Raw genomic sequence first — 15,689 nt, 5'->3', positions numbered from 1 at the left:
GAAGTCGAGAAGCGCATCTGTCTCACAGCTTTTGTAGCCGTCCACCAGTAGGGAGCAGCAGCTGAAGCCCGGGTCGTGAACACGCAGCATCCTCCATCCACCCTATGTGGTGTACAGCAGGGAGCCGTACAGGGAAAGGGACACAGGTACGAGGCATGCTGGAACACGGCAGCCTGGACCGGGCCGGAGCTGAGATCCAAGGACTGGATGCTCGCCCGAATGAGAGCGCCGCTGTCTTCGCTGAGGGTGTCGTCGTGCTCGAACTCCACAGTCACAGCTTTGTTGCAGCCCACAGCAGCCATCTCCAGGTCTGTTGTGTTGCTCATGCGGACAGTGCCAAAGTACCTGCAGAGAGGTACGGCGCCTGGAGGCGGAAATCGGGCAGAACGAGACAGGACTGGGACAACATGACAGACTTTAGGTCTTGGGGGATTGTGAAATTTAAGATTACGCCATATGGGCAACGGTGGTAAATAGGTTATGTACTTTCTGAGATCATAATCAAAATTTCAGCTCACTTACACAGTGTTTACACCTGAGTCTGGTGTTTCTGAGTAACCAATAATAAGATGAGGAAAAGTAGCACGTTTACACTATAAATCAGTCAACAGTCAGCGCTGAAAAGGAGTTTGTAGAGGCAACGTATTTTCATTTTCAATCATTTAAAATTAGATCTAATTAGTTTTTAGCTTTTAGCAAGAAATTAAAATAAAAGTCAGAAATAGCATTTTATTATTATAGCTGTTTTTGATGTTTGTACAGAAACCCACTAGCAAATAAAGTCGCTTTGGATAAAAGCGTCTGCTAAATAAATAAATCAATAAATGGAGGTTCACGTGTCCATGGACGTTTCGACGTGTGAACAAAGCAAATTGCAAACAGAATCTGAATTCTGTAGCACTTAGTCTACATTACAAAAGCGCAGCTCATTCAAATCAGTATTTTCTGAGGCAGGTTGAGAACCCAGGTGGTGACGCTCACCTGTGCTGGTCGGCATCAAATCTGATTGGTTGCTGCACGTCCGTCCTCGGGTCTCGGTCCAGTTCACAGCAGCCTGAATGAATTCAGTCTCCGTCTGACCACTAGGAGCTGCATTCCACCTACACACACACACACACACACACACACACACACACACACAGATTCTGAAACCACTTGTCCCAAGCGGAGTCACAGTCAACTAGACCCTAACCCAGCAACACGGGGCTCAAGGCTGGAGGGGGAGGGGACACACCCAGGATGGGATGCCAGTCCATCGCAAGGCACCTCGAGCAGGGCTGGAACCCCAGACCCGTCAGGGAGCAGGACCCAGTCAAACCCGCTGCGCCACCGCACCCCCCCCCCAGCTACAACCACTCCTCACATATCAGGGGTTAACTCATCCTGTAAAATCATCCCCTTAGGTAAATTCTCCTCGCGAGGGAGGCGAATTACCACTATTCCTCATGGGGGGAATAATCAGTTCTTGGAGGTAAAGCATTTCACCTAAACTTACAGTTAAAGGTATTTCTATGTGGCGTCTCAGTGATGGAGCAAGTAGCTGCCTCACAGCGCCTGGGTGATACGAGTGGACATGGGTTCGATCCCCATTCAGTCTGTGTGGAGTCTGCATGTTCTCGCCATGTCTGCCAGGTTTCCTCCCACAGTCCAAAAGCATGCTGTTCAGGTGGAAAGGTGATAGTAAACTGCTCAGAGTGAGTCACTGGTTGGGGGGTGCGGTGGCACAGTGGGTTGGACCGGTTCCTGCTCTCCGGTGGGTCTGGGGTTCAAGTCCCGGTTGGGGTGCCTTGCGACGGACTGGCGTCCCATCCTGGGTGTGTCCCCTCCCCTCTAGCCTTATGCCCTGAGTTGCCGGGTTAGGCTCCGGCTCCCTGTGACCCTGTATGGGACTAGCAGTTCAGACGGTGTGTGTGTGTGTGTGTCTCACCGGTTGAGAGACTGTGCGTGAGAGACTACCCTGCAATGATAACACCAGCATGTTTTTATATACTGTATATAAACAACAATAATGACAACAACATTAATGACATTAATACTGAATCTATTTGATTTGGGGTAATATTTTTACTGTAGTCGAGGGTTCTCACTAGTTGAGGTTATCTACGTCATAGGAAATACACAGAGCAGCTGGTTTTGTTGTAGGAGAAGCGCAGCGTCCATGTGCTATATAGTGTGAAACACACAGTAGGCGATTAAAAAAATACTTGTTGCAGGAGGGACACCTGAGAATCTGCAGAAGTACAGTTGCCGCTTTATGGACGAAAATGCAGCTGCACTGAATGATTTTCGTAGTACTCGCCCCGGCTATGTGAGGACCGAGCGCGTACTTACACGCACTCGAAAAGAATTCCCCCGCGAGTGTCACGGTGCATCGGCGCGTGGCCAGAGAGCAGTTATTCCGCAGCAACACACGTCTGGAGCGGCACATCGCACAGGTGAGCGGCGTGCACCTGGAAGCTGTTGCACTTGTAGACGGAGCCCCCCCTTACGCAGTGAGACGTCCCCCAGAGCGTCCACGTCCACGTGCTGGTTGGGGAAGGGGAAGAGGTCCACAGAGCGGCCGATGGACATGCGGTCCCCGGAAAGTTGCTCGTAGATGGCCCTCGCAGGCTGGAAGAGGGTCTGCATGAACAAGCATACACACACACACACACACACACACACAATGTCACGCTTATTAACACGTCAGTCCTATACACTTCAAATCTCTGATTCTGCCTTATAGAAAACGACACCCCTGAATTTCACAGAAGTGCTTCAGTAACAATTAGAGTGAAAAATGTACAACACGACCTAATACCTCTGCGCGCGTGTGTGTGGCTGAAAGGTGTGTTTGACTTTCAGGGCTCTGGTTATTGTTTCAACAATGAAAACACACACAAAGCCTCCAGGGTGATGCTGTCGCACCTTCTCCTTCTTCGTGTTCACAAGTTTCTCGTCGTCTCGGTTGCGTCGTTTCCCAGGGGCCTCGGCAGCGGGGATGGGCGAGTGGAAGATGGAGAGCTTGCCCCTGCGGTCCGCTGCCTACATGCGGGGGAGCAGCAGGGGGAGCCGGTGAGTCGCACCCATAGTGCCCCGCCACCTGCTTAGTTCATTTCACACGAATCACTTCACGCTTTCACTCGAAAAAAGGTGCATCTGGTCTTCAGGTTACATTTTCAAAAACAGTTACCACTGCAGGGAATTTCTGAAAAAAGCCAGATTAAAAAATCCTCCATGTCATTACACCTAAATGAAATGGTCAAGTGGGGGGCGTGGTGGTGCAGTGGGTTGGACCGGGTCCTGCTCTCTGGTGGGTCTGGGGTTCGAGTCCCGCTTGGGGTGCCTTGCGATGGACTGGCGTCCCGTCCTGGGTGCGTCCCCTCCCCCCTCCGGCCTTACGCCCTGTGTTGCCGGGTTGGGCTCCGGTTCCCCGCGACCCCATATGGGACAAGTGGGTCAGAAAATGTGTGTGTGTGTGACCTGGTCAGTTTATTTATAAAATTGATTTGAAACAGACTTTTCTATAAATTACTGATAAAACAGAGGGAAGGAACTGGAAGCTGGGGCAGTGAGAGCAATAGAGGGGATTCCCTCTGATGGTTCTCACATATTTCACGAGCTCCCATCAGGGACGGACAGCGTTCTTTCGGCAAGTCCATCTGGAGCCACAGTAAATGGAGCTCTGAGGTCTAGATGTTCGGTTTAAGTACTTAATTGCTGTGGATGTGACCACTGTGCCTCACGGCTCCCTGTTTGCCAACCGGCTGAACCCTCACCTTGAGGGCCCCCACGCCCTCCTGGATAGCTGGGGCGAACGCAGTCTCCCGATCGTCGGTGTCCGCAAACGTGTCAGAGATCTGGTTCAGTAAATTGAAGGGTGGGGAGAGAGAGAGTTGGAAAAAGTCATTCTGTTTGTATTTCTAAACTCGTTTCTAAGTTATATTCAATAAAGTCTTATAATATAAATACAGTAATACAACTCATTTTTGTGTTAGGTTATTTAAAAATTCAGCTATAATTAAAATTTTTTTTAATACTTTCTGTTTAATGCGCAGCATTTGTCTTGTGACTGATCGCAGGTTGGCGAACAGCAGACATGCTGTAAATACCGTGGCGGTGAGTTGAACCCAGTTGGTCCGACACTCCAGTTTTGGTTCTCTTTACTGCCATTTATCAGCTTGAATCATAAACATTTCTCACTCCCTCTGCTGCAGAGAGAAATTTCAGAAACCTTAAGTGAAGAGGATGCGATTGAATAAAGAAGGCGAAAAATATTCATATCTTTGCAAACATGTTAACAGACCAGTCTGTGAGAAGCCAGCATATGAAAAAAGAGAGTTGTGCATAAAAATATGACAAAGAGAATTACGAGAAAACTGCCACTGATGCACAGGCTGTCATATACACAAAATTAATTGTTATGATTTCTGGAAAGCAACTGGCGTCCAGTTTCTAATCCGGACACTAGCATAGAGAAGGTACTTATTAATGATGAATCGGGACTCCTGGAAATGAACGAGGAAGCCGTCGAGCAGCGGCACAAACGTGTCGCCCGCATCGTGGAGACCACCATCATCTGGGGCTGCGTCAGGGAGCTCTTCACACTGTAGAAGTGCAGTTGCCTTGTTGTAAGTTACAAAGCCCACCCTGATCTCGGAGCTCTCAGCCCCCTCCTCACTAAAAAACGAGAAACGAACCAAAAGACGGAGCATGCGATACAACCGGTTAACCTTAGGTAATCCAGGGTATGTGCCATGAGCCTCTCTGTTCACAGTTACAGTACGACCAGCCTGTTGCTCTTGTCTAAAGTGTGGTCCTAGAAGTAATGATGTCCAAGCATTTCCTTCTTTCTACACTGGGCTCATGTAAATATTTCAGGGAGCAGGGCATTAACTCATGTTTTATCTCCTGCGTGGCTGGCTTGAAGCCTATTGAAGGCTTATATTTTCAGTAGTACGAAGCACTTCCCAAGTCACGCATCACTCCGGAGAGCTGTATAAACAGTCAGCACCATAACCACCGTCAAGAAAATAAAAAAAAAAAAATCCCCACCGCCCCCAGGTTCGAAAGGCAAAAGGACTGATGGCCCCACAGGGCAGTTGCATCAGGCCTCCAGTCTGCAGTGGCCTTGACGGTAAACTCTCGACAGCGCATCCTTACAGCGCTAACCCCGCAGGTCTACAAAGTAGGCCTCATATTTAAAGGAGTCCTCTGTATGCAGACAGACAAAGCTCAATACCCAACATTAAATATTATTGTGGCACGCAGCACCATGGGTTTGGATGGGGCGAAGAAGGACGCAGAGGGAGCGTTTATAACGAATGATTTATTCGAATACCGGCACAAAGAAAATGATGCTCTCGGTCCAAAAACCCCGTTTCCTCTAGGACCTGCACTTCAGCCAGCCTGCCTAGCACCCCCACACTGGCAGACACAGTCAACCCACCATTTCCCCCCGAAGTGCCCCCAGCGGTTAGACATTATTTACAGATTTCCCATAATGCAACTATTTGCATTAAGCACACACTCCCTCCTAAAACAGTAACGCAGGGTCGTTACACTATTTATCTCACACTTTTCTCCTTTGGAACTGCAGTGCAAGATTTGTACATTAAGGCTACTTATACTGATTTAACGATTTATACAGCTGGATAATATTTGCTGTATCAGTTCGGCGTAAGTACCTACAGCGGGAGTAGTGATGTGCGCTCTAACCACTATGCCACCTGCAGGCTCTTCACATCAGTGTGTTAGCAGCCACTACATCTCTGGTAAGATCACGATCGTTCAGTCCTGAGCAATGCCGAAGCATCGGTTGCTGAAATGCTGCTTTACACTTGCACCAAATTGCAAACACCTGGCTCACCTTTCGGAAGCCCTTGAGCGCAATGACCGGGGGCTGAAAGCTCAGCTCCTTCAACGGCACCGCGACCCGGGCAAAACCACAGGGCGCGCTCGGCCCCTCGTTATTATGCGTTCTCCGTTTCAAAGGCTTTGAAACCGGAGCCCTCGGAAAAGCCCCACTGAACGTCGCGGAGCCGCCATCCTGCTGATCTAATGTGTCGCATGTAATATGTGCATCGTGGGTTGTAGGTTGAGGTTTTACAGAAGCCCCGCAGTGCACCATGCATATCTCGTAGTGTAAATCGACACCTCAAACCCACGCAAAGGTCTCGTTCAGTTTCCTACATATGGAATCTCTGCTGCGGCAGAATCTAGAACCTTCTATGTGTCAACACCCTCCCCCATCTTCCTTTGGGAAGGAATTTCCTAACTCTGAGAACCTTCAGCTTTTTGGCCCAAATCTTCTCCCTTTTTTTCTTTTTTTTGTGCTCAAAGTACACCGAATTTGGCTCTGAGGTGGCGCAGCAAGGCAGCTTTCCAGGTATCCTCACTTGTAGGCCAAGGAGAGCGCGTCTCTCTTTCCGCCGTGTCCATGCCTGCATGGCTTGGAAAGGGATGAAATTTGACAAGAATAGTGTGGCGGTGGAGGGGTGGGGGTCTCTGAGCTAGGGTCGTGTGCTAGGGTCCATCCCACAATTGACCTAGCCAAGAAGCTCCCTGTGTGACGAGAAGAGGAAACCTCCGCTGTGAATTCCACGCCACGTACTAATTTGGTGGAGGCAACTGTAGCACTATTACATTTGTCTACCTGGGCATTCCTGCTCACCTGGGCAGCTGTTCCAGCAGTGGCTTCAGCTCGCCGCACACCAGGTGCACCAAGCCGCTCTTCACTCTGGCATAGGACCCGTCGATCGTGAAGAGTAACGCCGGTGGCTGCGGAGGCTCGTTGTTCTGCCAGAAGGACAGCAGACACAAAGGATGAACATGAATAGATCACATGAGGAACGAGGATCATGACTTCCTGAAACAGTCAGTGGAAGGAGAAACCTTCTCTGACAGATCAAGCCCTTCCAAAGAGATCACATTAAACCCATCACTTCTTTGTCCTCCAGGAGAAAGAGGCCATCAGCGTGGTAAGCGGGGCCCACTAACTGTGCTGTAACTCAACATTGTGCATGTTCGGTCCTGGGCTCCTTGGATACACACTTCTTTCACATCGGTCTCTTAACTGCAATACTGCAGTTACTTTTTTAATAGTTCGAGTCACATTACCTGGTTTCTCAAGTGTAAATGTGTTGTTCCTTAAAGATCCCCATCCCAGCTGTGTCCAAAGTGAGGAATTTATACCAACATTCTCAAAGTCAGCAAACATTAGTTTATCTCACACCCTTCTCCAAGGAGATTTACAGTGTGAGGTTTGTTCACTAAGCTGCTTAGTGATTCACCCATTTATAAAGCTGGGTCATTTTTACTGCACTAGTTTAGTACCTTGATCAGTGGTACTACAGCAGAAGGTGGGTTTCAAAACCAAAATCCTTATTCATAAGGGTGTCCTTTGGAGGGCTGGGAGAGACCACCACTATAAATCTGGAGGTAATCCCCATCTCTGGATGTTCTTTGGAATTCCCACTTCAATCCAGAAACAGCTTTCTCGTCTTTATGCACCACTTTGACGTCCTCCACATTCTGACATGCTTTGTTTCCCAAACCCTCCTGCGACTCAGTTGTAACAGGATCAGAAATCTTCAGAAAACCAGAGTCCGACATCCACGCAGAGGGCAAATCCAAGCCTCATAAATATGAAGATAAATGTTCTTGGGAATATGTAAAGTGTTCAGCTGCAGGTCAAAAGCGCAGCAATGAAACGAACGCTTTAGAAGCGAAGGTGATCTCTGGAGTCTGGAGACTATCTCTCATCTTCCAGACGTTCTCCCTTTCTTTCTTCCAAGTCAACTTCTGCTGTTTTTCATTTATCATTCAATCCATTTTCCATGTCCACTTTGTGCTGTGTCTTTCCTGCCAGGACTCTGCCCTGCTGGCTGACTCTGCTTCCAGTAACCGAATCAACAAACACAATGACCTCAGTGTTACGAAGGGGCTTAGTGCATCAAAATGTGCAACAAAATAAGGAAGAAAAAAAAACGCTGTGATGCTTGAAACTGTCATCCAAACATGACAAAATAGAGAAAGAGAGAAATTGCACTTTTGCTCAACCGCGAGCAAGCCGGACATGCTTTTTTGTTTTTTTCCTGCGATCCACAAACACGGAGGCTGAGAAACTTATTTGCTCTTCCTCTCGATCCGCCAATTCAATTATCCTGCACTGCAAAAAATGCACCCTGACTGCCAAAAGACCTCCCACGCATGCCTCTTTGGGCCTGCAGCCCCTGTCTGGGATGGCTTTCCACATACAAACACAAACAGGAAGAGCCTCATACCTCATACCTCTCTTTCCCTCCTCATAGTCATCATACCTCTTTATCAATAAGAAATATTGAAGGTAAAAAGTCACTCCGTTACCCCTAAAAACACTGAGTTGTGACCTCACTTTACAGTAATCCAGCATTGCTACGAACTTGTGAGAGCCTAACGAGAGCTCTGGACCTTTAGGGGACACGTCCACTCTGCGACCCATGTGGTCCAAATGCTGGAAGTAGAACGAACGCTGGGACTGCGGTAGATAAAAACCCTCATCAACACAAAGCAGAAGGAGACAGGAGTCCAGCAAGGAGAGCTGCAGAAGGCCAGATAACCAGGAGGGACCAGGACTCATAACCACATGTCTGCTGGGTAAAACCTCCTTGTTGTGGTTCCTTTCATCCCAGAGATCTACGTGCCGCATTGTGGGCCTACGCCATCAGTCGCACATGAGGACCGAAAAGTTCAGGGAGGGGGCCATACCTACGATCACACAGCTGCAAAAGCCACACCGGTAGCGCCGGCCTCCGTATGAATGGGCACGTGCGGGCATACGTTGGGTGCGGCGGAGGGGTCCCGACTCGCCATGGTCCACCACGAACGGGCGTCTGCGGGGGGCAGCAGTGTCATCAGCCCAGCAACAGCTCTGCAAAGCAGTCATTATCAGCCTTTACCGTGAGCTCATCTTGGGAGTGTTTTGGTGACATTATGCTCAATACATGGTTTTAGACGGGCATTGCCATGTGGCAGCGCAACCGAGCAGAGGACGCAGGTTGGGAAAACTGATTGTGCTGTAAACCTCTCTGTTGCGGTTAGAAAGACCCCAGATGGAGAGGCCAGCTGGCTTTTCTCAGACCCTGTCGGGGGAGCGCTGAGGGAGCGGGGTGACTCTGACACGAGGCAGGCACGGGTACTGCCACACGCCTCGCTGTGAGTGCATGTGGAGAAACGGTCCACGGCCAGCTCTCTGCAGGAGAGTAGCGTAAACACAGCGGAGGATGACGGGAAAAGCCCTTGATTGATGCCAGAGCCTTAAAAGCATTCCTGGAGGCAGCACCTGGACAGAGACGATACAGTTTCACCTTAAACCTCAGCAGCATCATAGGTAAGAGGCGAAAAAGCGTCACTTAAAATAAAGACGGTCACGAGTTCTTTTTTTCATGTCCCAAACCACCGTCTCATGTTTTCGGGGACACGACAAGCACCCAAGCACTACATCGCATTTAGCTGATGCTTTTCTTCAAAGTGACTTCTTGTCCTTACACTGACTTATCCATTTATTCTGCAGGGTAATTTTCAGTGCACCAATTCGGGGCAAGTTCCCTGATTAAGGGTACCGCAGCAGAAGGTGGGATTCAAGTCCGGATCCTCCGAGTCCGAAAGCAGCAGCTGTAACCTCTACGCCCCGTGCTGTTGCCGTACAAACGCATACAGTGAGCAAACTGTCCAGCACTCAGGCAGGACAATCTCTGAGATGTTTCTGTCCATCTGAGGTGACTGTGTGAACCTGCAAATGGCTCTTTGACCACCCACCTGACAAAGAGTCCTGAACTGAAAACACGGGGATCTGAGACAGATAACGCTTGTGTGGTCACAGCCGCCATCATAGAGGTCCACCCACCTGGCAGTGTTTGCTGCAAGGTCTGTTTACCCGCTGCAACGCTGGTCTCCAGGTTCTGCCATTAAACTGTTTATAAAACATACTGTAGCGCAGCTCTCAGGATGGGCTTTACGTGACAGCAATTGCCGATGCCGCGGAATCACGGCTCGCGAGTGACCGGGACAGGTTAACATGTCGTGTGAGAGATTGCGGTCAACCCAATGGTGGACTCATAAGGCACAGTGAAACCATGTATGAATCAACGAATCAGCTCTGCTATGGCAACCTGCCGTGTGCCTGGACATCCCTGCGAGGGGCCTATTTTAGGCTCGGCTCGGCCTTAAACAACTCTGTTTAATCCTCTTGTTGAGCTCGATCCGCAAAGTATGGCACGCTAACATTGCCTTAAAAGGCTGCTGGTACTGTACAACTTCTCACAGGACAGTCAAGTAACGTGGTAGGATTCTGGGAGCCAAGACTCTATAGAGTAGGAAACCGAATACACTCACGTCCTGTTATTAGGGCACCCGATGTCTGGTTTTTCACACGTCTAGGCAGCCATATATATACTATTTATCAGTAATCTGTCGAGATTTTCATTTATCCAGTCTGCAACATCGAGTCCAGGCCTGTGACATTCAATCTGGCACGTTAAACTGAAACCGCTTTTGAAACTGAGCCAAGCAGCTCTGTGTGTGTGTGTGTGTCTGTGTGCGCAAGAGAAAGAGAGAGAGAGAGAGAGAGAGAGAGAGAGAGAGAGAGAGATGCAATGCATTGTGGGAACTGTGCACCCACACACTCAGTTGGGGTTATTAATTTATTTAAAGTGATGTATACCCCTCATCTTCATCAAGCCAGTCCATGCACACTGGTATGGTAAATTTATGACATTAGTATTATTTTTTTCAACTTATAAATGATATTATTAACTGCCCGTCCGGGGTGTGTCCCCTCCCCCTTCAGCCTTGCACCCTATGTTGCCGGCTTAGGCTCGGGTTCGCCGCGACCCCGCTCTGGACAAGCGGTTTCAGTCAGTGTGTGTGTGTGAGTGTGTGTGTATTATTAACTGTTACTCTGTTTTAATGCGTTAAATTACTTTTTCCTTGTGACAATGGGCACCAATTAGGGTGATTTTGGGTTGAACTTGGGACAAATCAGATATTTTTCCCCCCAGTTAGAAATGATGGAAAAAGTAATTTCATTATCCAGTTTCTTGATGTTGAGTCCATATTCAGAAATTAATTAGGACTGGATAACAAGGGATACGTTTACACAGAAACCAAGTGAGTCAAGGGTGGGCTCGTAGGGATTTTACACCAATGGCCAAATCTTAATTATTTTTAAATTTTGAAAAAAACAGCGTCAGTTAGTCTGCTTAAAGAACCCATTTGTCAGTTTGGCTGAATCCTCGTGGCGCAACACAGTGCTGTCTAGGAAGACAAATCGACTGTGTGAAATTTGACGTCCTACCTCATTATTGGGACCCATGGCAAACGGCTTGATGACAGCAGCCAGGGGGATGTAGCACTGTTTGGCCAGATCTGCTGTGCAGGGTAAGGAGTAGGCCGTGCATCGGATGAACCGCGAGCTGGCATGGCCTGGAAGGCAGAGGCAGAGCTCTCAGCAGCTCGACACAGGCAACCTCACACCGTCAGCAGAGCTCTCAGTCGCAATATCGCAATAACCTGGCTCCTCCACTTACAAATAGTCAAATTTCCACTTTTTGTAGTTACTCTTTCCAGTTCATTTCTAAAAGCATTGTCTCATCTGCTTTCTTAAATTTCTGTCCGTAGTGGAGCAAACTCAACCTATGTTCACCCTCCGAGCTAATCGATGACAGTAAAGTGCACCCAAAAAGAATAGGAGTGTGGGGCCTCTTTAATTCAGCTCACTTCCACAGTGTTTTACAGCTTTTATCTGGTGTTGTTGAGTGTCAATGATCAATAACAAGATGGGGAACATTGCACCTATATAAGATTAATTGGTGGACAGAACTGAATATTAGTTTGTGGAGGCAAAATTTTTGTTTTCTGTTATTTTGAATTAGTTTTAATTTCGGTGTTGCTCAAAGTTATTGTAAATATTTAAGTTTTTTTTTTATTTATTATAGCTATAGCTGAGATTTCTATAGAACGAAACTATTTAAAAAAGTCATGGGACTTCCTTATTCTTCACCTTCTGTTTTTTTAAAATCGTAAAAGGAGAATTTCGAGTTGCAAACAAAACAAGTTATGGACAAATTTCCAGTCTACTTATTTTCTTAAGTTCAGGAGTCAGTATATTACTTTAACTCGCATCTTATCAGGTGTGTTCACCCAAAACAGTATGCCGTTTTTACAGAAATATCTCACTGAAGCAGTTCATGTCCTTTCAGACATTGAATGTTCAGCTTTCTGGACCAACATTTTCAGCTAAAGAACATTCTAAGATGGTTAAGAACGCAACTAAGGTCTACATCAGGTAAGTGTGGATGAAACTCCTGTGTGCAGGTCCAGAAGAAAACCTCTAACTGTACGCTAGACTTTAACATGCTGCACTGAATATTTCCCATGGTATTAAGGGGAAATTGAGCGTACTGTAGGCTGTTGGTGTTGACTTTCTGCTTAGAAACTACGTGATTTAATGTGCAGTGGAACATTGTGTGCTGAGTCCACGGTATCTTTGGCAAAGACAAGTGCATGAATGTCTGAGGAGAATGCTGATCCTACCTCGGTCTTGTACCACAATGTCAGTGGTAACCAAAGGAGGAACCTGCCCCCTGACACAGGTGGTGTAGACCTGCCCCCCCATCTGCTCCGGTCCTCCTTGATGACTACATCTACAGCACTTATACACTTGCAGCACACTTGTAGTACACTTGATTGAGTCACTTACTAAACAGTGACGTCGTGCTATTTACTGGCACCCAGGAGGTGTCAGTGTTTGATTTACAGTGTGTTGCAGCACGTGAACAAGTGTGAGGGTCTTAAAGTAGGTGTTACCACATCAGTAATACAGCTACATTTCTTTGTATTTTATTATTAATATGCAATGTGAACAAATGAGCGTGTCCTTTTTGGACATGTTTGTAACCCTGTCCTGAAGCAGAGATCATGGAGGAGTTTGATTGTGAACTCACTGGCTAGGAAAGGAGTCTGGGTCTGGCTTCTTCTGTGGGGGTCCAGCCATTTGTGCAGCCCCTCCAGGGAATGCTCCAGGAAAGGGAGGCTGGCCGGCACACAGCTGCCCCCCATGCGGTCCTGTGGACACACCACAAATCAACCAAAGCAATTGTCCCGCATGTCAGGTAGGATATGTCAGACCTCCACATCTACATATCACAGACATCACTGCTTGGGTTTCAGAGTTACACTAAGAACTTACTGCTACGTTGGTGTGGGCAGCATTTCATTTACGGAAGCTGATCTCAAACAGAATAATGCTGAGAGTCTGAAGAAGCCGAGGCTCTGTCACACCCATGTGGGAAAGTCATTAAATATTACAGCAAATGAAGAAATCTGCACATGAGGCTTTTGTAGCAATGCATTGAAACTGATCTACGTCAAAATGCTGTTTTTGTACACTAAGCAGCTTCTTTTTGATCCTCAGCTGCCCATATATCTTTTCGGAAGCTATGGTTTTATGGATTTAATATAAATAATCCAAATGCAGCTGTTGAATAAAGTTTCAAAACTTCCCCAGTTGGGTGTGGTGGCACAGTGGGTTGGACTGGGTCCTGCTCTCCAGTGGATCTAGGGTTCAAGTCCCACTTAGGGTGCCTTATGATGGACTGGCATCCTGTCCTGGGTGTGTCCCCTCCTGCCTTATGCCCTGTATTGCTGGGTTAGGCTCTGGCTCCTTGCAACCTTGTTTGGGACAAGTGGTGAAGTGTGTGTACTTCCCCAGTCTCCAGGTTTCTAATAGTGTGAGCAGCAATGCTGGGCTTCAGGAGCTGAGGCTGAGCAGACTGTGAGCACTTTGAGGTGTGAATCCTGGGGATCCTCCATCCCTAAGCTGCTGCAGGAACCCAATGTTGCTCTGTAGCACTGTACTCATCACACCCATAGGCTGGGAGGCAGACAATGATCTTTAAACCTGCAGGGGAGAGGTAGAGCCTTGAGGTTGAGGTTGGGCCTGAACTGGAGACATGGGAGGGTGTCCAATAGCTGGTGACGATGGGAATTGGTGAGGATGATGGTCAGCAGTGGCAGGTTGGGTACTCTGAACTGGACCATGGCCTTCAAAAAAGAAAGACTGTGGTACTCAACTGGATTAAATGTATTCAAAATGCAGTATTATAAATGTTCTCTCATATCTTTTACAGCGAGAAAAAATCCAAACAGCGCTTACCTTTTCTGAGAGGTGGCCTAAAACAAACATCTGAAAGGTTGAGATCCTGCACCCAGCCAACCTGTCACGGCAAAGACACAGTGATCCCCGCACTGATAGCTCGTAGAGTGACAGCGCAGGATCATCATGCCGCATGCAGGAGTGAAGTGATCCTGCAACTCTAGTATTTTCTATTTTCTCCGCAGTTGCCACAAACGCAAAAAGCCGAAAAAGAACTTAAACTGTAAGCGGCACAGCAGCTCTTTGATTAAATTCTCTCATTTACCTGCAGAGTGATGCGCGAAAGCTAAGCGCGGGACAGACAGCGAGCGAGGCGCCACGTCACACCGTGTCAGAGCAAAGCGCGCGGGGTGCGCGCCGGCAGCGGGAGCCGCCGCCGCGTCTGCGCAGGCGCACAACGGTGGGAATTCCGAAAACGTCAGTGGCATGATGACGCGCGCCTGCATTGTGGTGCGATTTTTTTGTTAAAATTTGCAGTACATTTAAAGTAAAATAATGTGTAGGTTCATTCTGGTATGTTAGTTTCCTACATTTACAGTAAAGTAATTGTACATTAGCTGCAGCAAAATGCATTTACAGTTCGGTTCGTTTGCATGCATATTATATATTTAATATTGCAGTGCATTTAAGTTACTCTGCATGTACATAACTACATTTATATTGCCATCACGGTACTGTGTCTCTATACTGCACATATACGTTTGCAGAAAAGCACATCTTCATTTAAGATACAGTAGTACAGTACATTTACACTACAGAACATGCAGATTTGATCTGTAAAGATATAAAATCGTACTTAACGTGGGTGAAATTAAGTTTAATTTTTGCCACTCAACACGTTTCTCACTTGATCCAAATAGAACAAGAAACTGTGACGATGATCATCATCATCATCATCATCACCATTCAGAATACTAAACTGGAAGAATACTCTCCATCCTCACTGTAGTACAGTGATTTGTTTTAGTAGCCATTTGACTGCATGTATAACATTGTTTTACATTTAATGGAATAGTAAACTTATGAAGTGTTGAGTAACTAAACTCCGGGGGGCGCGGTGGCGCAGTGGGTTGGCCCGGATCCTGCTCTCCGGTGGGTCTGGGGTTTGAGTCCCCCTTGGGGTGCCTTGTGATGGACTGGCGTCCCGTCCTGGGTGTGTCCCCTCCCCCTCTGGCCTTACGTCCTGAGTTGCCGGGAAGGCTCTGGTTCCCCGCGACCCGGGACAAGCGGTTCAGAAAATGTGTGAGTAACTAAACTCTTGTCCTATTTTAAAGAGAAGGATATATACAGTATTGATAGTCGTTACAGCAACGTGTCACATTTAATAATTAAACCCAGTAGACTCTGTTTTGATTTTAGAATACTTGATCATGTAATTAATTCAGTCAACGAGGAGCTGTCAGCTGAAAGTTGTAAGATTTTTAAATGTATCTTCGCGTATTGTTCATTGTAGGGTAAGAGGAAAGTAAAATCTAAGTGATGATTCAGCTGCTGATTCTTTTAGGAAATCATGTTC

The 15,689-nt window shown here is 47.4% G+C and overlaps 1 protein-coding gene, 1 long non-coding RNA gene and 1 pseudogene across 2 annotated transcripts; all 3 read right to left on the bottom strand.

The window, feature by feature from the left end:
- Window positions 1-2,393: 2,393 nt before the first annotated feature.
- Window positions 2,394-8,905, bottom strand: LOC108938703 (protein transport protein Sec24C-like; annotated as a pseudogene).
- Window positions 8,906-11,086: 2,181 nt separating this feature from the next.
- On the bottom strand, window positions 11,087-13,117 carry LOC114910511 (protein transport protein Sec24D-like). Its single transcript, XM_029251898.1, has 3 exons — window positions 12,963-13,117; window positions 11,315-11,442; window positions 11,087-11,092 (listed from the first exon to the last, which is right to left on the bottom strand). The coding sequence occupies exons 1-3, from the start codon at window positions 13,075-13,077 to the stop codon at window positions 11,087-11,089; spliced, it is 249 nt and encodes an 82-aa protein (XP_029107731.1). The 5' UTR covers window positions 13,078-13,117.
- An 817-nt stretch (window positions 13,118-13,934) lies between these two features.
- Window positions 13,935-14,504, bottom strand: LOC108938750 (uncharacterized). Its single transcript, XR_001966456.1, has 3 exons — window positions 14,439-14,504; window positions 14,174-14,234; window positions 13,935-14,061 (listed from the first exon to the last, which is right to left on the bottom strand). It is a non-coding gene; the product is annotated as an uncharacterized LOC108938750 (long non-coding RNA).
- Window positions 14,505-15,689: the final 1,185 nt, after the last annotated feature.

The sequence above is a fragment of the Scleropages formosus genome, chromosome 5 (assembly GCF_900964775.1).
Source record: "Scleropages formosus chromosome 5, fSclFor1.1, whole genome shotgun sequence".
In the NCBI taxonomy this organism is placed as follows: Eukaryota; Metazoa; Chordata; class Actinopteri; order Osteoglossiformes; family Osteoglossidae; genus Scleropages; species Scleropages formosus.
Note: the sequence above shows the minus strand (reverse complement) of the source record. Positions and strands in the feature narration are given on the sequence as shown.

Coding starts and splice junctions, on each gene's coding strand:
- LOC114910511 (XM_029251898.1), bottom strand. CDS start 13,077: ATGGGGGGCAGCTGTGTGCCGGCCAGCCTCCCTTTCCTGGAGCATTCC. Junction 11,443..12,962: donor CCAGACTCCTTTCCTAGCCA/GTGAGTTCACAA, acceptor TCTGCCTTCCAG/GCCATGCCAGCTCGCGGTTC.